The 21,470-nt window shown below is 51.6% G+C and overlaps 1 protein-coding gene across 1 annotated transcript in view; it reads left to right on the plus strand.

Annotated features, from left to right (window-relative positions):
• Positions 1 to 522: 522 nt before the first annotated feature.
• Positions 523 to 21,470, plus strand: part of SLCO2A1 (solute carrier organic anion transporter family member 2A1) — a 28,585-nt gene continuing 7,637 nt past the window's right edge. The window contains exons 1-5 of the mRNA XM_082767438.1: positions 523 to 863; positions 11,279 to 11,416; positions 13,710 to 13,872; positions 17,388 to 17,603; positions 20,085 to 20,183. Coding sequence (XP_082623564.1) covers positions 774 to 863; positions 11,279 to 11,416; positions 13,710 to 13,872; positions 17,388 to 17,603; positions 20,085 to 20,183 — 706 coding nt within the window. The 5' untranslated portion in view covers positions 523 to 773. The remainder of the gene's footprint in view (positions 864 to 11,278; positions 11,417 to 13,709; positions 13,873 to 17,387; positions 17,604 to 20,084; positions 20,184 to 21,470) is intronic.

A 21,470-nucleotide genomic window follows, 5' to 3' on the forward strand; every position in this document is an offset into this window, starting at 1 on the left:
AGCCACCCCCCGAGCAGGACCTTGGGGTGCCAGTGGGACCCTGTGCTCAGTGGGCACCCCCTCCCTGGGACCCACCAGTACTCCCACAGCAGTGAAACTATTCAGGGAGGTGAGGTTTGGGTTCTCCAGGCTCAGGCCACCCCATTTCCCAGGGGGTCCTCCAGCTCTCTCTCCCACCTCCCCGCTTCATATGAGGAAAGAAGATAATTTTGACAGAGTGCTAGAAGCTGGCTTCCCCCAGCCCTTCTCCCTCTGACACTTTTTCTCCCTCATGATAATAAATCAGTGCTTTGCATAAACAAAGCCCCAGAGAGGTATTACTTAAAACAGCACCCAGGAACCACACAAATGCAGTTTTTTCCATGAGAGAGAAGCAGGAGGAGTTTTGGGGCTTTTTTTTGTGTGTGTGTGTTGTTTGTTTTTTCCTCTGTGACTCCTTGCCAAAGGGAGGGATTTCTCACCACAGTCCTCATCCCCAAAAAGCCCAGATCCGGTGGGCACCCAGCGGCTTGCTGCACGCTCACGTTGTCTTCCTGCAGCTTTAAAGTTCCCTCTACACCCAAAGGAAAAGAGGGAGGAGAAAGGGTTTCATCATCACTCCCGAGAGCAGACTTATAAAAACTTTGCGCTCACGCTGCCTGGCTCACTCGCGGGCTCGCAGGGTTTTCGGAGCGGGACGGGACACAGCGGGACGGCGCTGGCGAGCGCTCTCCGTCTTGGGAGCCTGCACACAGAGCCCAGCTCCTCGGGGAGCCCAGGGAGGCCAGCACACCATGGGAGTCCACCCCGAAGCCAGCAAGTCCCCGGTCGACGTCCCCAAAAGCTCCAGCACCTGCTCCCGCGGTATCTTCTGCAACATCAAGGTAAGGAGCGGTGCTCCAGCGGCGATGCGGGAGGAGGAGGCTGGCCCCGAGAGCAGCCCTGGTGCAAGCTGCTGGTAAAGCGAAGGCTGATTGCAAAGGTGCAGATAATGAATCTCACGTCCTTGGTCCCGAATAACGCCGCGGAGGACCAGGGGCTTGGCGTGCTGTGGGCTGTGGGGCTCGCCTGTCGCATCCAGGACACGGTGTGCCGCCACTTAGGGAATGATTAACCACATCCTGGTGCGAAAGGAAAACACTGCCCTATAATAACGCCGATTCGCTTGAAAAGCTTTAGCGGGGAGAAGAGTGGTTTTGTGAACGGCAGGGCCGGCTGGCACATCCCCAGCAGGGAGGGGGACTTCCCTGCTTTGCCTTGCAGTGTTTGAGGCAGCCAGGCGCAATTTTGGGGTGCACAGCAGGAGAACAGCTGTGGCAGAGGGGGATCCCTTGCCTGCGTGTGCTTCCCACTGGTGTTATCAAACACGGGTGTAGGTTTGCAGCATGCCAGCAGTGCTGTGAGGAAGACTTTGTCCGCACTTCCCAGCTAAGTGCAGCTTTGGGAAGCCGGGGTGCAAGGCGTCACGGCCCAGGATGGGTTTGTTTTTTATTTGTCGCCAAGTGACGATGCTTTGGGTTCGCGGGCGATCACGCCAGGAGTGCGTTGGCAGCCAGTCCATCCAGTCCCACATCCCCGAAGGTCCCTGCTGCTGTCTCAGCGGGTGACTTGATGGCCCGTTCTGGTTGTGAGCTGTAGGAGGAAGAGCTCGAGATCACCCCAGGTAATAAACAGGATAATGGAGAGCTGCATGTATGGGGGGTGCAGAGGGGACTGGTGAAAAAAGGTGGCCCCAGCCTCCTTCAGGCTGTACTGGTAATGCCTGTGGTTCAGGTGGGTGAAGCTGTAAAAGCGTTGCTAAATGCAGTGCTTTGTTTAAGGCTGTAAAATTACGAGGATTAAAAAACAAGCAAGCAAACACAACCTGCCACCACCAAATGTAAATTTGTTTCTCCAAGGATGCTTGGTCAGGGGCTGCGTGCAGGACCCCTCAGTGGTGGGTGGCACCGGGGTGTCACAGGCAGGGTGACCCCGCAAGCAGGAGGTGCGTTGTTATATATATATATATATATATATATATATATATTTTATTATTATTATTATTTTTTTTTCTAAATAGAGAGGAATAAACCTCATCTTAATACAGCCCCACGCTGGCACCATGCAGGATATTAAAGGATGGTTGAGGCTCTATCAAAGTACCCTCGCCGACGTTGGATGGGTGATGTGTACTGTCTGGGGTGGAGCTGGGACAGCCACCCATGTGACAGGTTCTTGCTTTTAGGAGCAAATGTATATAAAGGGACAGGCAATGCCGCCTCCCACCCTTTCCTGACCTGTTCACTCTTCCCATGTTGCAAGGTTTGCTTTAAAAATATATATACATGTTAAAAACACAAACCCTGCTTTGAGGTAGCAAGGCAGGCAGCAGCCTGACTGCAGCTGTCAGCACTCTCAGCCCCCTGAAAAGTGGCAGAAAATAAAAGTGTCGTGACTGAATTTCCAGGTTTGGGAAACTGTTCTGCTCTGGGTGGGTCCTCGGAGGGCAAGGCATACAGCAAGGGGCTCGTTTGCATGAGGAGCCCTTGGTGCTGCGGATAACACGTTGTAAAAGTTGGCGTCCTGGCTGTGCGTGAGCTGCTGGCACCCTCCCATCAGAGCCAGCTGCTGGGTGGCATCAACCAGCCCCAGCACCCTCCTGTAGGTGAGGGCAGCTCCTGGCCAGGGTGGTGTTTCCAACACTCCCCAATCCTCCTGTTGTAGTGGGCTCCAAGTCCTAGTCCTGCAGCTCGCATTTGTTCTAGGGGCTTACGTGCCACGTTGTTTTCAAAGTGCCTTCTGCGGGGCTGAGGCTGGAAATAAAAAATGATTTTTTATGTACTTGCTGATTTTCTGTGAAACATCTTGCTGCTCCGTGTTCCCGTTGCTCTGGGCTCCTTGTTGTTGCTGGCTCGGTTACTGCAGGCTTTTGGAGGTCAGGAGCAGGATGGTCCCATCTGCTCCATATCCCCTGGCTGGATTAATGCTGCTCATCTCCTCTTTGCTTTGAGCACCCACTGAGGGGAGCTTGAAGCCCTCCAGAAGCTGTCCACTTGTCACCTTGAAGAGAGGAAGCAAAAGTCCCAAAGAGGGGCTGGGAGGCTGCTGCTGAGCCCCTGTCACCCCAGGAAGCCCGGACATCTCAGTGACCCCCTGATGGTGGCAGAGGGGGGGTGATGAGCGAGGGCAGCCGCTTACTTTGAAGCCCCACAGAGCTTCCAGGGTTGTGCTGAAGGTGCTGGGACCCGAGGGGTTGCAGTGGCAAATGCAGGATGAGGCCAACCTTTGGTGGCAGCTGGTGGCAATGTAACACCCTGGGGCTCGTGGCCTAGAGGAATGAAACAGGCTGGAAAGGTGGAGGAGACATGGGTGGTTAATCCTTCTGATACCCAAGCATGGCCATGGATGACCCCAGGCCGGAGCCCCAGCTGCTGTCCCGTTGTCACATCCATGCCCACCTTGTCCTTCTGGACAGCCACTGGCAGGTTTATTGCCGTGGGGTTCCCTATTTGCAGCACCTCGTTCCCCTGTCAAACATCCTGGCTTCTTTCCCTTTACTGTCTCTTTTGTGGTTTTGCACTACTTTAATTGATAGCTAATTGCTTGTATTAGATCCCCAGGGATGTGACAAGGAGAGCTTTATAAACGCCCTGGCACTTAGCTGGGCTGCAGTGGTTTCGGTCAGAGAAGGCAGGCAGGAGGCATCGACCCCACAGACTGCCCAATGTGGGAAGGGAGCCAGGAGGATAACAGGGGGTTATTACCCCTCATGTCAGCTGGAAGAAGGCTGCGAGGGGGATTTAAAAGCCCTTGGAACAGATTTCAATTGGGTGCCATAAAGGAGCCCAAGGCAGTGAGCTGCCTCAACAGCGTGTGCCCTGAGGGGCTGGGTGCATGTGGCGATGAAGAAGGAGCAGCAGGGTCAGAGGGGCAGGTTGTTTGGGAAAAGGGCTGTGGGACTTTGCTTTAAGGCACTCCACAAAAACACAGCTCGTTGAACATGCCTCTGCTCGAGCAGTCTCAGCATCAACATGATGGATAAGGGGAGGGAGGTGGGCAGTGTCGGGGGCTGGAGGAGAGGGACCAGGAGGAGACTGTGGGGTCCCAGAGATGCCAAGGCTTCCAAGGACCCCAGGGTGAAGGTGATGTGGCCGGAGGGGTGCAATGGCCCGCAGCGAGGTGCTCTGCCCTCTCTGGAGAGGCAGGGTGTCTTCTGCAGAACTGGAAGCCTTGGGGCCTGAGGTCCCAGCAGCTCAGGGCAAGTTTTGCCTTTTTCTTCAAAGGAACTGAAGGAATTTGCTGAGAGGAGTGTATTTCAGAAGCCTGCAGAAATAACGGTCGTGCTCTCATCCTGTTGGAAGAGATTAGGAATTGCTGTATGTAGCTGTTGAAATGTGAGGAAGAAGGGAAGATGCATCAAGCTGTTGGCATTTGGCCCACAGTATGGCTTTAGGTTTGGAGAGGGAAGCATTGAGAGGAGGTGGCCATTGTGGGTTTGGGCTATGATGAACCAGGAAGATCAGAGGGTATTTCAGTACTGGGTTCTTGCTGTGCAAGGAGGGACTTGGGCAAATCTTTGTGGCAAAGAAGCAAGCAGAATGAAGGACGAGTGTGGTGGCAGAGGGAGAAGTACCTGGTGTGGCTGGGGTCCTCAACATTTGTGGCTGATGGTGCTGGCACCAGAAAGAAAAGGCTGGGCTTTGATGGATGCAAGACTATATTTATATCTGTTTTTGTTGGGATCAGATCATAAAACGGAAGGACTGCCTGGAAGAACATCAGCAGCAGAATGAGGAAAAAGAAGAGGAAGAGCCAGAGGGTAAATCAGGTTGGAAAGGTTAATGGGATCAAGGTCTAGGGACATGCAACAAGCTAATTTTATGAGGGGCGAGGTGGTTCTGTGCCCAAACACAATCAAGGAGTGGTCAGCAAAGATAAGATTATCACAAGTAAAATAGGAGAGGAGTGTCACTGATAGGGAGCGTGAGGCATGGCCGGGGCTGAGGGTGTGTGAGAGGAGTGTTTGCATACGTTTGTGGGCCGGGGAAGACGGAGCGAATCTGAAGCTATCTTCAGGGAGATCGCGATCGGACTTGACGCAGCACAAAGAGAAGTGAAAGCAAAGGCCCAACCACACGGCCGACCTGCTCCTGCGGTGTGGCTGTGGGAAGAGATCTGCTTACAGACCTGCCCCGCGTTGTGCAAGCAGAAGGGTTTTCTCAGCAGGAGCTCAGGAAGGAGCAGAGGCAGCCCGCGCACCTCACATCTGCAGGTCTGCTCTCAGCAACACCCCCAGCCAAAAAGCCCCTTCCCTCCTGCAGCGGGCACCTGCACCGGGAGGCAGGGCTGTGCTCCTCGCCTGCAGCGCTCCCCCTACAGCAGTTGAGCAAAGCCGGGCTTGCGGGGAACCTGCAAGGGCATCGGGACCTGCAGATCCCACACGTGTTCGCTGAAACGAGAGCAAACATTGGCTTTGCACTTGACAGCTTGTGGTTGTAAACCTCGGGTTACTTGGCAGTAGGCAGTCATTATTGCAACTAATAAAGTGGGCAGCAGCCTGCTTTAGACAATCCCGGTTTTATTTGTTTATATTTTGCAAGAGAAATAAAATTTTAGGAGCCAGCTTCTGCCATGGGACCATGCTCCTGGTTGTGAGGTGTTGTGCTAAGATGCGTTCTGTGGCAGGGTAGTTGTTTCCCTTGGTAGAAATGTTGCTTTTGTAATTTATGTTTCTTTTTTTTTTTTTTTTAATTATTTTTCCATCTGTCATTGGTGCTTTCTGGTAGAGATGTAGACAGCTGCATATAGAAAGAGATGTCGAGGAGGGATGTATTTCCCCGCGCGTGTCCATGTGTTTTCATTTCCAGCTGTGTTTCTTTTTGAATGAGTGATTGCAGCCACACGACTGCAGGAGAATCATTTAGTGCTGCGAGTGTTGATCATAGACAAGCTCTAAAAGAAACAGCAGAGTATTGATCATTTTGGGGATGTTCTTATTACTTCCTAAAGCCTCACATGCATGCACCCACCTCTCCCTTTTTTTTTTTTCCTCCTGTAAGTTTGTGAGAGTAAAGTAGAGGAAGCCTGAAGGCACTTCCCAAGAGGTGGGCAGGTTGGGTTCTCCTGCTTTGGGTTGTGACTTTTAGAGCTCCTCCAACACTTCAGCTGGGAGAAGAGGGTGAATTTCAATACAATGAGGGCAAATTCATGGCCTGATATTCCCCAAAGTCAGCCTGTTGGTCTCCAGTAGTGTAGGACACTTTCCAATGAAGTCAAAAGATTTTGATTCAGCCCTCAGGAGCCCCACATACAAGCCCGATAGTACTACGTAGGCAGAAAGAGCTAACAGAGCGTCCTTACTCCTCGTCCTTTCTAAATATTTACTCTAGCCAGATTCATTGTGCATCTCCCTGCAACAACTGCTCTTGGCCACGTCATACCTCGGTGTCATCAATCAGCTGAGAGCAGTTTGATGGCCTCTGCAAGGATCTCCGCTGCTTTTTACAGCTCCCCAGGCAGCTGTTGTGGCCGTCTAATAAATTAAGCTCTGGCTCTTTCCATCTATGTCATTAGTGGCTGTTCGGTACTTACATGAGCAGTGGTGTGAGTGCATGAGAGCAGAATCAGGAAGAGGAGGTGGCACAGGCTGGAACCTCTGGGGCTGCTTCTGTTGCCCCCAGGGCTCTGTGGGGAGGCCGTGAGTGTGGGTCTTCAGTCTTAGGTATTTTAAAAGCAGTAAAAAACAGCTCAGTTGGCTTTGTTTTGAAATTCATTGCTCTCACTATGGTCTTGTTTCTCCCCAAATTATCCCATCTTCTGGGAGGAAAAGCTCTTCCTTTCATTCCCATTTTACCCTTTGCTTCTTCAGCATTTCTCCAGCTTGTTCCCATGTTTGCTTCTCCTGCTCTTTTCTGGGTTGTGGTTACATCCCTGTCTTGCAGACATGGGCATGGCTGAAGAGGAGAGTGTGGGACCCATTCGTGAGTTCCATTGGACACAGCCGGCTCTTTTTCCTCTCTCCAGCTGGGTTTTCCCCAAGCATTTTGTGGGTGCAGACCCCACCATGGCATGTGTTCCCAATGCTCATCGCAGGGTGACCTGTCCCATAGGACGTCCACCTTCCCTGTCTCCAGGCAGGTGAAGAGACTGAAGAACGAGATGAGGGATGACTTTAGGCATGGGTGCCACTGCCAAAGCACGAAGCTGTGGAAGCAGAGCTAGGAATTAACTCTTGAATCAGTCCTCCAGGCAGTGGAGAGGAAAGGGCAGTGCCCATGCTGCACGTAGCAGCATCTTAGAATCACGGAATTATTTAGGTTGGAAAAGACCCTGAAGGTTATCAAGTCCAACCATAAAGTCAAAAGTTCATCAAGTCCACCGTCTTCCTGAACCCTTGTCCCTGCAGAGCAGTGCTGGGCTCCTTCCTGGAGGTGCCGTAGAAGCACTTCACTCCTCTGAAATATCCAGGAGCCAGAATTTCCTGACCTTGCCTTCACTCTGACCTGCGTCCAGCACATGCATGCTGGGCTTATCAAGCACATTTTGTTCTCTCTCTTGCTTAGCCTCTTGCCAAGCATTTTGCTGGCTGCCTTGGTGATGTCCCCCCAAAAAACTCTTGCAAAACAGCCGTCTTTCATAACAGGCTTTTTTGAAGTCCAGTCTCAACTTACCTAAGTTAGCGGTTCATTAAGGCCAGTGACAGTGTTAACAGTGTGTTATCTTACATAAACAATAATGGAAAGAGAGTGCCACAAGATAAGAGAACATGGCTTAGCAGACCCGGTGCATGGTGCAGGGCAGTGCAAGTGCAGGCTGCCTACCAGCAGTGCCCCAAAACTGGCTGCTCCTGGGGCACGCATCCAGCCCCAGCAGCCCCAGCCTCCTCCTGTCCCCAGAAGCTCATCTAAAGGGCAGGCTCACCTCACCCCCTGTCTCTGACCAATTCCTTATTGTCTGCTTTTTGGATATCGGAAAGGGTTCAGCATGAGGCTGGTTGAACCAGTCTCTCCTCCCAGAGCCCTGATTTGGGATCGCCCACAGAGCTGGCATGTCCCCGCTTTGAACCTTGGTCCAGACTGTGGTGGGATCATCCCCTCTGCTCCTTGTGATGGCGTGGGTTTGTCTGCCTCATGGAAAAGCCTTGCCCTGGGTGGTGCTGGTCCCGGTGCAGGGAGCAGGGTGTCCGCAAGGCAGACCTCCACCCTGAGGCATTTTCTTCCCTTTTAAATAAAGTGTGTCTTGGAAAGGAGTCAAGTGCTTTGTATAAACAGCCTGGAGTCAGGACCGCTCGGCGCTCTGAAGGAAACGTCAGGATGATGAAGAGGGGGCTCTGTGCACGTGTCCTGGTGTGGGTGGATGCACGCCGCCCTGCGCCCCGGCTGCCTGCAATGGGACCTGCCCGTGGCTCCAGAACCCCACCAGGCTCTGATGGGAGCATCTGCTCCGGGGTCACTGCTGTCTTCCTAGGAGTGTCCCCAGCTCCTTCACCTCCCACCACGCCTTCACCTCCCTTCAAAGGACTTTGCTTGGCTCTTTAAACATCCTTCCTTGTGAAGTGTTATGAAAGACGGATGACAGCAGCTCCCTCCCCTGCTGGGGTGCTCGGTGGGTGCATGGGGCCAGGGTGGGACCAGGTCGCTGCTGGGGGAAGCAGCTGTGATTGTGCTGCTTTCAGGGTGAGCAGCAACATGCGGGGAGATGGATGGGGACGGATTCAGAGCAGTTCTCTGCATCTCCACCAGCACCAGAGGTTTGCTGTTCCCTGCCAGAGCATCTTGGCTAGTACCAAGGCCAGGAGGTGCATGGGCTCCTTTTGGAGAGCGCTACCACCAGCCAAGGAAGCTCCCCTATCACAGCTATTTGTGCTCAGAGTCTTCAAGGTTTGGGCGGTCTACATTTTAGTTGGCACTGAGCCTGCTGAGCACAGGGAAGGTCTTAGTCTCTCACCACCGGACAGCCAAAGTGCCTCTGGAAGAGGCAAGCTCCAGCTGCATGAGTCCTGGAGCTATGGCTATTTTCCTTTGCTCTGGCTGTTTTGGGTGGCAGTCCAACCCCAGCTTCTTCACAAACATCAACAAAAACCCTCATCTACCCTTCCCCTCCTGTCCTCTTGGCTCTCCCCATCCCTCTGCCTCTTCCTGCCTGCCCTCTCTGACTACAGCCTGCCCCATCTCCTGCCCCACATCCCCTCGTGAAGCTCTGTCAGCGTGGCTTCCCCACGGTCCTCCACCTTTGTCTTCTCCGCCAAGCCCAGCATTTCTTGAGATCCATCTGCCAGCCCAAGCACATCTATCTCCCCGACGCTTCTCTTCCTTCCATCTGCCCTGAGATCAGGCTGACATTTGCTGCACTAAATTCAGCCATGGTGATCCACCCTCTTTCCGCCCCGCTGGTAAACAGCTCTGCTTCTGCAGCTAACGCCTTGCGCTGGGAGATCACTGCCTCCAGCTGCTCTGCGTCTTAGGCGGTCCCGGTCCTCCTCTGTTTCCCTAATGCTTCCTCATCCGAATGACTTCAGTAAGGTCTGGCCAGAGCCGCAGGAACAAAAATTAATGTTCTCTGGCAACACGATCCCCTCTCGGCTTCTCTTCCTTGGAGGAGTCACCTCTCTGCTCCAGGCCAGCCGAGCTGCGTTCATCGATTATGCGTGAGCCCAGGATTTGGGAAAGGGAAGGTGACAGATTCAGCTGTCACCAGCAGGACCATGTGCTCAGAGGTGTTTTTGGGTGCAGGGTTGGTAGCTGGCAGATTTAGTGTTTGCTTAGCTTCAAGAGCTTGCTTGCTCTCAGCTGTTTCACTTCCATTTTGTCACCTGCCTGGCAGCATTTCCCACGTCGTGCCCCATGTTGCCACTCTGCGACTTTTTGTCATGGCAGAGTCCCAGATGGGGACCTTGTCCTCCCCTGCTCAGCTGCTGCAGTGCCAGCCATACATGTGGTGCATCCTTGAGTCTACTGACATCCTGCCAAGATGTTGATGGAGAGCTTGGCCTCGTTCCTATGACCCCTTGTCCCTCTTTTTGCATTCATCATATCTACTTTTGTGTGGTCTCCAGGTTATTTACAATGTTTTCTCCTTCCCCTTCATCTCTGCCCTAAGGTTCACTCCTGATTCTTATGCTTTTGGATGCCCAGCTCTGTCTTCTGCCTGGTGCCATCCCACCTTGCAGAAGCTTCCCAAGAAGCCACATCCTTGCCGTAAGGACACAGAAAAGCGGACAATTTCATTTTTATTTTTTGTTTCTGTGCCGGACTTCATGTGATGAATCCAGGCTCCTGGCCGCTACTGCCATTTCAAATAAATAGTAATAAGGAGTAATGCCGTTCCCCTAGCCAAGGACATAAGGAATTTGTCAGCACTGCAGTACCTTTGATCCCCCCATCCATCATCTTGAGCTTCCCGACATTATCTTTGTGGGACACACTTCCGGTGTTCAGCAAATATTTGATTTCCTGTGAATTTAACTAAAAAGACCTTTTTCCTTTTTTTCAAAAATGATTTTAAAATACTTTTGGCACCATGCAGACACATTCCATTCCAAGAAAAATAAAAGAAAACTGTTCCAACTATATATAGATCAAAAGACACTTGTGAGCTGCTTCTTGCATCCCCGGCCGAGAACGCTTTCCTCTCTGCGGCCACCCCGGCTCGTTGCACCGTGCTCCTGCCCCATAAATCCTCGTATTCCCTCTTCTGCTCTTGGGATGCTCTGTGTCCATCTGGCTTGGTTTCTGGCCTGACTGAGAGACCACCTCGAGGGAAAGGTGCTGTTTTTAGAACACTGCAGAGGGCTTCCAGCAGTGAGAAGATGTGGTGCATATTTCACCTTCTCCCTGCGGGGTTTTCAGAGTCTTGCACCAACATTTTCCTGCCAACACCCTTTGGAGCAGGCTCTGCAGATTTGCTTTGCAGCTGAGTGGATCCGAGGGTGGATGGGAGAGGCTGGGGCTCAGGTAGGTGAAAGCAGTGCGGCTCCGTTTCGCAGGCAGGTCTTCCTCCTGGGCTCACCATCACACAGCTCAGGCATCGCATCCTTCCTCTGCCAAGGGCTGCTGTGGTGCCAGTAATCATGAATATTGGCAGCAATGGAGCAGAGGAAAGAAAAAGAGGGCTCCTCACCATCTCTTCTGAACACCCGGTTACTCATTTGTCAAAGCTAATGAGTTAGGGATCTGGATTCGTTGTGCGCTGGAGGTGCAGCTGTGCCAGCTAGCTTGGGTCCGTGTGAGTGCGACTCTGAAATCCCTCGGGTGGGACATGCTCACCGCATCAGCTGGGCAGCCAATGGGTACTGACTGGGATATTCTTTTTTTGCCCACAGGTATTTGTGTTGTGCCATGGCCTTCTGCAGCTCTCCCAGCTCCTCTACAGTGCCAACTTCAAGAGCAGCCTCACCACCATCGAGAAGCGCTTTGGGCTCTCCAGTCTCTCTTCAGGTTTCATCTCCAGCTTGCACGAGGTAACTGGATTAGGTGCTTGTGCAGGGGCCTCACAGCATGTCCAGAACAGGGGAACTTCCCAGGATAGGGCCTTGGGGTTGTTAACATCCAGTGTTTCCTTGGCTGTGCCTACACGTGCTGGATGAAACAGCTGTTGCTGTGTACCTGAACACCTCTTCTTGCTTTGCTTCTGCTGTACCACGTGCCAGGAGGGTTAAGGTAGGGTTATGTGGTGAGGACATGGCCATGGAGGGCAGCAGCAAGCAGGATGTTTTAGAGGAGACCACTCCACTCTTAGGATGCCATCCACCTCCAGCAGAGACATGGCTGGGAGAGAGCAGACACGCAGAGTGATTCTCTTTTGATCACAGTGCTTACAGCCTCTAGGAAGAGGAGTATGTTATTATGAGTAGTACCCACACAACTACCACTCTATAACCAACTTCCAGTTAAAGTGTCTGTTTTCACAGGTTTTTCAATCAGCTTGAGGAATGGCCCTGGCCTGAGCCTTTCCAAACTTTCTCTAAAAGGAGACGCTGACCAGCAGGCTCTCCAAGAGCCACCCCGTTTCTCCAGGGCTCCCAGCTCCTGACAGCCCAGTGGCAAAGGACTGTCTTTCACTGGCATCATGCTGTTGCTGAGCTGGCCTCAGTCTGAACTGTGGGCAAAGTGCTGCTGACCTTCTTATGAAGCTTCAGGGTGGCAAGAGCTCTGATTTAAACCTGACACTTGATGAGTAGTCACTCCATGACAAGATCTTTAAGCAGTTCTGGATGCACAGGGGGATACACAACCCTTTGAGGTATACACCATAAGAATATATACCTTCTGCTGTGCAAAATTGTCACCTGTCTGCTCTGTCAAGGCATGGAGACATACTGGGTATCATCTGAGGGCAGGGGGAGAGCCCAGCTCAGGACAAAGTGACACCTGAGCTGTTTTGACAAGGCACTAGAAGGGCACTGGTATGTGTGGACACAAATGCCTGAATGGAGGAGTTTCTCCCAGGCACTAACCACTTACTCCTCTGGAAAAGGTTTTCTGGTTCCTAGTGTCATGAATTGTCTGGTAGCTCTTCAAGGCTAGCTAGGAAAAGACCTGCTGGGAGAGACTTTTTCTTGATGGCACAGACAAAGTTCTTGGTGGCTGCCCACCTTGCATGCGGCTGGTCATCCCGCATGTGATCTTCCACCAGGAGGCCAGGCACTGGGAATCCTCCTGGCTCCTTGGAGAAGTAGGTGCCCAGGTCTTATCCCAAGCAGTCCATATGTCTGAGGTTAAAAAGACAGATTCAGACCCCTTTGAGACCAAGTGAAGGACTTCCCACTGATTGGGTCTGGGTTCAAACCGTGCAAAGGAAGAGAGCCGGTATGGGGAGCTGTAACGTTGGTAATCTGGAGTTGGTGCAATTATGCCCTGCAGAGTATCCCACCCCTCACCGCAATGATGCACCAGTAACCCTTGTGCTCCTTATCCAAGTTACTTAAACTTATTTGACTTTATGCCTGGAGATGTAATATCAAAACAAAAACCCTGCATGCCTTGGACTATTATCGTTTCTCATTTAGTCTGCAGCAATTCCAAGAACAAAAACCACAGAGACAAACAAGGGAGCCTATGTAAACATGTGTAAAAAGAATATTTAGACATTCACCAGGGTTAAAATGTTTAGCTTGTCCCAAGTTGACAAAAAGCCATGTAATGGCAATTTTTTTGGTGTTCATCTTCTTATCTTAAAACTGCAGTTCATATACAGAATAGACCGCGCGTTTTCTTATCTTTTAGCTGATCAAGGAGGATGGGACTGTAGATAATATCTGCAGTTGCAAATGCCCAGTGTCACAAACATTTGCAATGAGCTGTACTTTGTGGCTTGGCTTGTGTCCTCTGAGAATCATGGAAATGAAGGCAATGCACTTTGTTTCTTTCTGGATTTGGGGGAATCATTAGTTTATGCCACATCTTATGGGATGGGAAGCACATGTGGGTGCTGAACAAAGCCCCAGCCAGATCACGGGCAGGTTGTGAAGCAGTCTGTGATTGCAAGGGATACACACAGGCTACCAGAGACAAGGAGTTGTCCTGCTGGCTTTTGATAAGAAGACAGCAGTGAATTGTTATGAATACATAGGGTGAAGCTGAGGGTTGCCCCATTCCTACTCTTGTGGGGGTCACAATTACCACAACTGGTAAGCAATTATGTGAGCTCTCCACCCACCTGGACATGGTCATGGGGGGCCAGGTACAGAGCAGGGCTTGACCTTCTCTGTGGCATCTTCTAACCACCTCCTCATCTCACTGTGCTCTTTCCAGATTGGCAACGTGGTCCTCATCATCTTTGTCAGCTACTTTGGCAGCCGAGTTCACCGCCCGCGGGTGATCGGAGCTGGGGGGCTGCTGCTGGCGCTGGGAGCGTTCCTGGTGACCCTTCCCCATTTCCTCTCAGATCCCTACGAATACACCGCCATTAGCACCGGTAAGTGCCCGTGCCCTTCCATGGGGAGGGAGATATCAGGAGAAAACAGAGCTGAGGAGCTTCCCCGGCTTCAGCTGTGGCCACCTGTGTAGTGCAGCAGAGAGGGTGAGTTGGGGAGGCCTCTCCTTACAGAAGCACACAGAGTAGAGGCATCAACCAAGGGCCAACATTGCTCCTGGGTCTTGGAGTAGAGATGTACAATGCCTCCTCCTCCTCCAGGGCACTCTGGTGCTGTGCTCTGCCAGGTTTCACGTGACCCGCTCAGAGGCCCTGCTCCTCTGCTCCTTGTTTCTTCCCAACAAGTCTGATAGATGTGTAGGACTTCTGAAGTGCTTAGTTGTTTGAGGGCCAACAACCTCGCAAGACCAAAATACGAAGCACAAACACTGGATGTAGCAATCTGTTGCATCATGCTGGGTGGTGACTACATTTCGAACCTGCCCTTCTTACCTGCAAGAGTCAAAAAAAGGCAATCAGTGAAGAGGCAACCTTTAATGCAAGTGAAGGTGCCCACCTCTATCATCCACTTCATCTTTTACCTTCACCTCAGCCTCTGCAAGGCTCTGTGGTTTCTGAATCTTGCTCTTCTGGGAGCCTGCCCCATCACAAATCCACCTCCAGTGGCTCTGGGCTGGGTTTCCCATGCCTCTTCCAAAAGTGTGGTATCCACCCCACACAGAACTTAAACACAGTGTTTGGAGGGAAAGGCTTAAGGCAGAGTTTTACTATTTTAAGCCCAACTTCAGTATAGTTTTGCAACCCCTTCTGAATATGATAATTACATGTGGGATCCCTTCTGCCTCTTCTGGACATGTTGTTTGAGCCACAGTTCCAGGTTATGAGTGTTTTGGTCATTGTGAAGTACCCAAATTCCCCAAAGATGCTCCTGAAGGCCTCCAGAGGGAGGCATCTCCCTGCCTGAGTCTGTGGGCTGTCCACAGGATGCCAAGGCTCGCTCCTTCTCAAGGAGAGCCCCCAGACAGGCATCATGGACATGCCACCCCCAGGAACATTAGTAAGGACTCTCTGCATTGAGTAAGAGAAGTGTATCATTATCAGTGTGGACACTATAAAATAGTTAGACTGGAAAACTAATTATTTACCTTGTTTAATACGGTGTTTTTACCATACTTCTCTCCTGGCTATGCTCACCCTCCTCTTTCCAGATCTCTAAGTGTGTCACATCCCTGGTTTCTGCATGGGTACTGGTGTCCTCCCAGCCTGCTCCTGAGCATGCTGGAAACAGGTTTGCTCTCTGTAGCATCTGAAGAGGTCCAACCACAGCTCTGAAGCTGCAGGGCTTGTTGGCGGTGACGGCATCATCACTAATGACTGCCCAAAGAGCCAGGGAGAGAGTGTGAAAGTGGTGATGAGCAGAGGTGGGGCAGCAGACAGGGGCAGGAGCCCTGGGATGCGGGCAATGATGGGTCTTCTGTTTATGTCCCCTGTGACTGCAGAAAAATTGCTTCCCTTCTGGTTTCTGGGGGCAATAGTGCATTTCCTGGGGGTGCCCAGAGGCTCTGCAGTGCCTTGAGGTTTCCTGAAAGCTGAGCTGGGTTCTTACCAGAAGTCTCAGTCACATCAGTCTTATCTGCTCAAGACAATAATAGCTACGGCATGTGGTCAGTCCTCACGTGCTTCGAGGGCAGAGGAATTTATCTGGCTGACACAAAGGCTTGAAAGAGCAGTGCTGATGTGTGTGCATCCTGGTTCTTGCTTGCAATCAGGGAAGCTGCTCCCGGTGGCCACGGGTTGAGCTGCTGAGGGCCATCAGCTTTAATCACACTTTGTGGTGTCTTGGTGCACAGATCAGCTCTGCTGGCACCAGCTTTCCCAGTCTGGGAGAGCAGAGCATGAGGGTCACTTTTCTCAGCAGGGCTGAGAAAGAGCCAGGGGGATGTGCAAACCAGCCCCCTGCTGGCTCACAGCCGGCTCGGGTGTCACCTAGCATCAGTCAGTCCAGAGAGCGGATCAGGTGCCACATACCAAGGTCTCTGACAGCCTAACAGAGGGAGCTGTAAGTTCATGAGTCAGGCTATGAACCCATCGGGAATCAGGGCAGGAGCTGCTCTTTATTGTTATGCAAGCGAGTTGAAGCAGTGCTTTGGTCCTGCCACGATGCCATCCATGGCCAGTCTGTCAGTGCCTTCAGACACCCTGGTCTTGCTGGTGGGACGATCTGGCCCTCCTCATCCCAGTCATGCAGCCCAGGAAGATGTTCCAGAGCTGGCTGCAGTCTACACCACAGCCTTGAGGAGGGTGGAGACCCCCATGAAGTTGTCAGGGTCTGGCTTTGAACAGATGTAGGCTGCTCCTGAGCACTGCGAACAACGGAGGTTGGGTGGGCAAGGTGTCCTGCTTGGGGTGCCACCCCACAGCGCATTGCTCCTGGTCCCACGAGGGAGCAAAGACCATCAACACTGAAAAAACAGTCCTGGATTAGGTTTGTCCTCATTAAACTTCTGCAGCTCTCGCTGCTGCTGCAGTAAAATCTTTATTAGCTGAAGAGGCTCCTTCTGTCTGGCAGCACAGACCCTTCCAACAGCGCGGCTTTGAATGAACTCACACCAGGATTTTTGTGGTGACCTACTACTAGGAATGTGCCGCCGCACTATGCCAGTGAAAACCCCTAATCACCTGGCAAATATTTGTTTCCCTTTTGTTTCTGCTTGCTCAGAAGTGTAGAAAATCCAGAGTTATTATATTAATGAGAAAGATGTGATAGAAATGTTGAAACACTTACAAACAATAATAAACCCGAATGGGAAGAGCTAACATGAGAAGAGCAGGGATTACTCTGTTTGCTCTACAACACCGTCAGTTTGCATGCAAAACAGGTTTTTCCATCAGCGAATATTTATACTTTCCCACCGACTCCGACACTGTCGGTCCAAGGGCTTTTGTCACTTGGCTGAGCCCAGCATTGCTGTGGCTTTGATGAAGAGCTTTTTATCCTCCACTGACAGCTTGACCGTGACTCACAGAAGCTGGGCTGCAGGGCCGACCTTTCTCCTCCGCAGTTGCAGCAGACAAGAGAAATGACTTTGCTTCCTTCTTTTCTTATCAGCCTGCCCTCAAGTCTGATAAAAATCACAGCTGGTCTCTTTGCTTCCCTGAGCTGAGTGCCCCAAAGGATGGGGAAGGGAGAGATAAGTGCTAACTAAAGGGGTTGATCCATCCAAACCCCAACAGAAAACAACGTGCTCCTAGTCGGCAGGTTTGAGAGATTCCTGGTACCTACAAATGTAGTGCGGTGTCTGGGGGGTCCTGGCCAGGGCTGATGGGCAGAGGGGGAGGTGGGCTTCCACACCACAGCAGCAATGTTGTCACTCCTCCTGTCAGGCCACACAGTACCCGAGCAAGGGCAAAAACAGCTGTGCAGAAGAGGAATTAGGGATTTAGGGCCAGCCTGAGCGGGTTCCTTCACCCTGTGCCCCTGTAGCTGTGGCGATGCAGGGGTTGGAGAAGGCAGGATGCGTGCCCAGCTTTGTAATGTTTATCCCTTTCCATTCCAGGTAACAAGACCAAGGTCCAGGCTGAGCTCTGCTATGCAGAGAACAAGTTTGTGTGCCCAAATGCCACCCAGGATCCCCAGAAGGAGGCCAGCAGTGTGTGGGCAATGATGGTCGTTGCCCAGCTGTTGGCTGGAATTGGGACGGTTCCCATCCAGCCCTTTGGGATATCCTACGTCGATGATTTTGCAGAAGCAAACAATTCCCCACTCTATGTTGGTAAGTGGAAGGGGCATTGTTCTTATATCACTTTGCTTCACAGAATCACAGAATCGGTGGGGTTGGAAGGGACCTCTGAAGATCACCTGGTCCAACCCCCTGCAAAGCAGGATCACCTAGAGCATGTTGTGCAGGATGGCATCCAGGCGGGTTTTGAATATCTCCAGAGAAGGAAACTCCACAACCCCTCTGGGCAACCTGTTCCAGTGCATTGTCACCCTCACAGCAAAGTGCCCCCTTATATTGAGCTGGAACCTCCTGCACTTCAGTTTATGCCTATTGCCTCTTGTCCTGTCACTGGGCACAACAGAAAAGAAATGGTTCCATCCTCTCTACACCCTCCCTCAGATATTTATATACACTGGGGAGGCCTCCCCTCAGTCTTCTCTTTTCCAGGCTAAACAGGCCCATTTCTCCCAGCCTGTTCTCACACGACAGGAGCTCCAGTCCTCTAACCATCTTTGTAGCCCTCCTCTGAACTCACGCCAGTAGTTCCATGTCCCTCTTGTACTGGAGAGCCCAGAACAGGACACAATCCTCCAGGTTTCCTTAAGGCCCTAGGGCTGAGCTGGAGAGGTGCTCATCTGGAGCACCTGTGGCCTCCAGGGCAGAGGCTGAGCACCCAGTGGGACTCTGATGAGCTCAGCCTCCTTGAAGGTGCTGGGCTGCCTCTCCCCTTGTTAGTCAGTTACTCCCTTTATGGTTATATTTATGGTGTGAGCGTGAGGAAGCCGAAGAATCAGGGCAAGGAGAAGATCGTGCTTTAACCAGAGGTATGACAGCCTGCAGGAGCAAATTAACACAGGTTTTGCAGCAATGTTGACATTTTTGCTATGGAATTGGCCATGAGTCCCTGTCCAGTGCAGGCTCCCCAGCTCAGGAGGACTTCTGATCACAAAGAGATAGGTGCTGGCTTCCGTGTTAAACTGCATTTTTTCCCCTGTGAATGCCAGAGCCCAGCTGGGGCTGGTGTGTCTACGTGAGATTTGAGCTTAGTTCACAAGTTTATTTAAAAACTTGATTCCTCCCAGTGATGAACAATGTCGTTAAAGCAGCCAAAGGTGTCAGAGTGATTTAGGAATCAAAAGCGGATGTTCCAAAATAAGGTAAGCACTTAAGGAGAAGGAAAAGCCTTTGGGAATAGAATCCCAAGGACTGGCTTCAGACAAGTGCTCAAGGGCTTGGCAGGGTCTCCAGACCCACCCAGGCATGCTTTGCTTCAGGCTCCTGCTGGATAGGGCTGCTGCACCACGTATGAGCTCTGGAGCAAGTTTCCCATGCAGGCATTAGTTGCTTCTTGCAGCTCAAATATAGAAATTTGTACTGGCAAAATGAGTTTTTTTCTTTGTCCCTTTTTCTCACTAAGTGTCTCAGAAAAAGCCTTGGTAGTAAGAAAGGACAGTCAGAGTTCCCATTTGTAGGTGGTGTGTCCTTGCTGAGGACCACAAGACCCTTTTTTGTCTGCTCAGCACCTGCCAGGTGACATTTCCACGAAGGATCTGGCACACTTTGCTCTCACGGGGCTCAAGTTAGCAGTCACACAACGCTGGGACTCTTCTGAAGTCCTGGCTGCCATCTCTTCCCGTGGATGAAGACGAGACACTTGGTTCCTAGCGTACTGCAGCACAATGCATCCCTGTCTTGGAGAACGGGGCTGGCTTGGTCTTGACTGCATAGGTGGTCAGTTTAGGCCCATGGGAACGTCCATGATGGGGGGTATGGCTACTGTGCATCTAGGTTGCCTCAGAACAAAATAAATATCATTGCCTGTTTTGTTATGTTTTAGGTCTCAGTGTCTTCCCATGAAAGGGGGGAACGCTAATTATGTGTGAGGTTAAATTCTTCTCTAAAGATCCTACACTTAAACAACTAGGTTTATGCTATAGGAACAAATGAGCTGCCTTGCCTATTTGGGAAAAGAAGAAAAAAAAAAAAGAAAAAAAAAAGTTCAAATGAGGAGCACAGCCAGAGGCACAGCAATGGGACTAGGTGCTTTCTAGGTGCTTTCATACCCAACATGCTCATAAGCTCCAGACCAGCAAAATGCACAGAAATGGTCACCAAGTCTCAGGCAAATTGTCTCCTTTTGAATCAAGGAATTTCTTCCAGGAAGAAAAACTGAATACTTTCTTTCTGAAGACTTTAAAAGGAAATATTTTGACCTTTTGGGATGGGTTTAACTTATCTGTTTTTTGAGCAGAAATAGTTCAGCAGAACTGAGGGTGATTTTCTGCTCTTTCTGCTCTCCCTGAATCAACATATTTTACCTCCCCAGATGTTTTGACCAAACATTTTTCCTCGTTTCTAAAAGGCTGAGATGTTGGCTTTGCTTCCTGAGCCTTCTGTGGGAGATGAAGGTCTCCATCACCTGTGAAGCTCAGTGGACATTTTATGAACTTTTTATGGATATGTCACAGGAGGACAAAGCCTTATTTGCAGTGCAGCTACTGTTACCTCCTCACTCTCTGCTCCTTTTTTCAGCCATCCTCTTTGCCATTGCGGTGTTCGGCCCTGCTTTTGGATACCTGTTGGGGTCTGTGGTGCTGCGGCTCTTCGTGGATATTGGAAGAGTTGACATTGGTGAGTATTTACCAAGTAGGGGTGGTTTTCCTAAAAGCCCTCTGTGAATCAGAAGTCTGCTGTGAGAGAACCGGTGGCAGGAGCGCATGCCTTGCTCTGGTGACCCACAAAACCTGCTTTCCTGCAAAGCCCTGACCTCGAATAGACCCCCCCAAGTGCACTTCTCTGCTCCATCTCCCCATGAGAAAGGCTACAGCTGGACCTGAGATCACCACTGGAGCAGTGCCCTGCAGTGTGGGCATCTCAATGCCCAGCTCACCGCGATGGTCATTGCCGCCCACCGCTTCCATGCTGAGGAAGTGCCGCACTGCCCCGGCACAGTGCTGGAAAGGAGCAGGAACATCTGAGGCATCCAGGGAGGGAGAAGACAAGCATGGGGCAGCCACTGCCCTGCGTGTGCATGGGAAGGCTCGAATCTGCTCAGCCTCCTCCCCACCACCCGTCACCAGCATCCACAGAGATGGGACCAGGTCAGCGCCACCGGAGGGCTTATTTTCTTTATCTGCGACGTGTGCTTGTTATTCCTGGTAACTTAATCACTAAAGAATTCTCCCCAGCTCCACCATTAATGTGGCTTTTCCTGTGTTCCTCTGAGAGATCAGAGCCTGCCTGACATTTTTGTCTGGTGCCTGATAAGAATAATAAATGAGCACGAGGCAGGAAACGGCAAAAAGCCTTGGCTCACTCCCTGCGGCGGCAGACAGATTTAGCATCCCGTGCCCAGTCGCTCCGTGATGACGTCCAGGCCCGGAGCGGATCGGTGCCGTTTGGGGAAGCAGGGTGATTGTTTCGGTGGGGCGTGGGACCCCTCGTGCCACACCCGGCACTATTCCCGACGGTTGTTCCTCTCCCACCCGTGATGTGCTGACGATGGGGAGATGCACTCGCCATGCCAAGCCAAGCAATCCTTCGACCTCCTGCCAGCAGTGCTGGCCCAGCAGGATGATGTCCACATCGGGGATGGAACGGTGTTTGTCTCCTCCTTTTTCCGGACAAAGGGTGTGAGCACCCGGAGTTTTGTCCACTCGGAAACCAGGATCATTAAAAATGCTCCTCTGCCAGCACAGGGCTCTGCATGTAGAGAGTTACCAAGCCTGGAACAATGGGAGAGGAGATGATTCCAGGAAAGCAGCTATGCCCTTTCCCGGTCCCCGTCTCGCCTGGGCAGCCCCAGCAGATAACGTGCTCCAAACCCAACCGTGCACCCGGGCAGAGGAGGATGGAGCCAGGGCCCCATAATCAGCAGCTGGCTGGAATGCCTGAACCTGTGCCATCAGTGTGCTTCGA

The sequence above is a fragment of the Aythya marila genome (genome assembly GCF_965140915.1).
Source record: "Aythya marila genome assembly, chromosome: 9".
Classification (NCBI taxonomy): Eukaryota; Metazoa; Chordata; class Aves; order Anseriformes; family Anatidae; genus Aythya; species Aythya marila.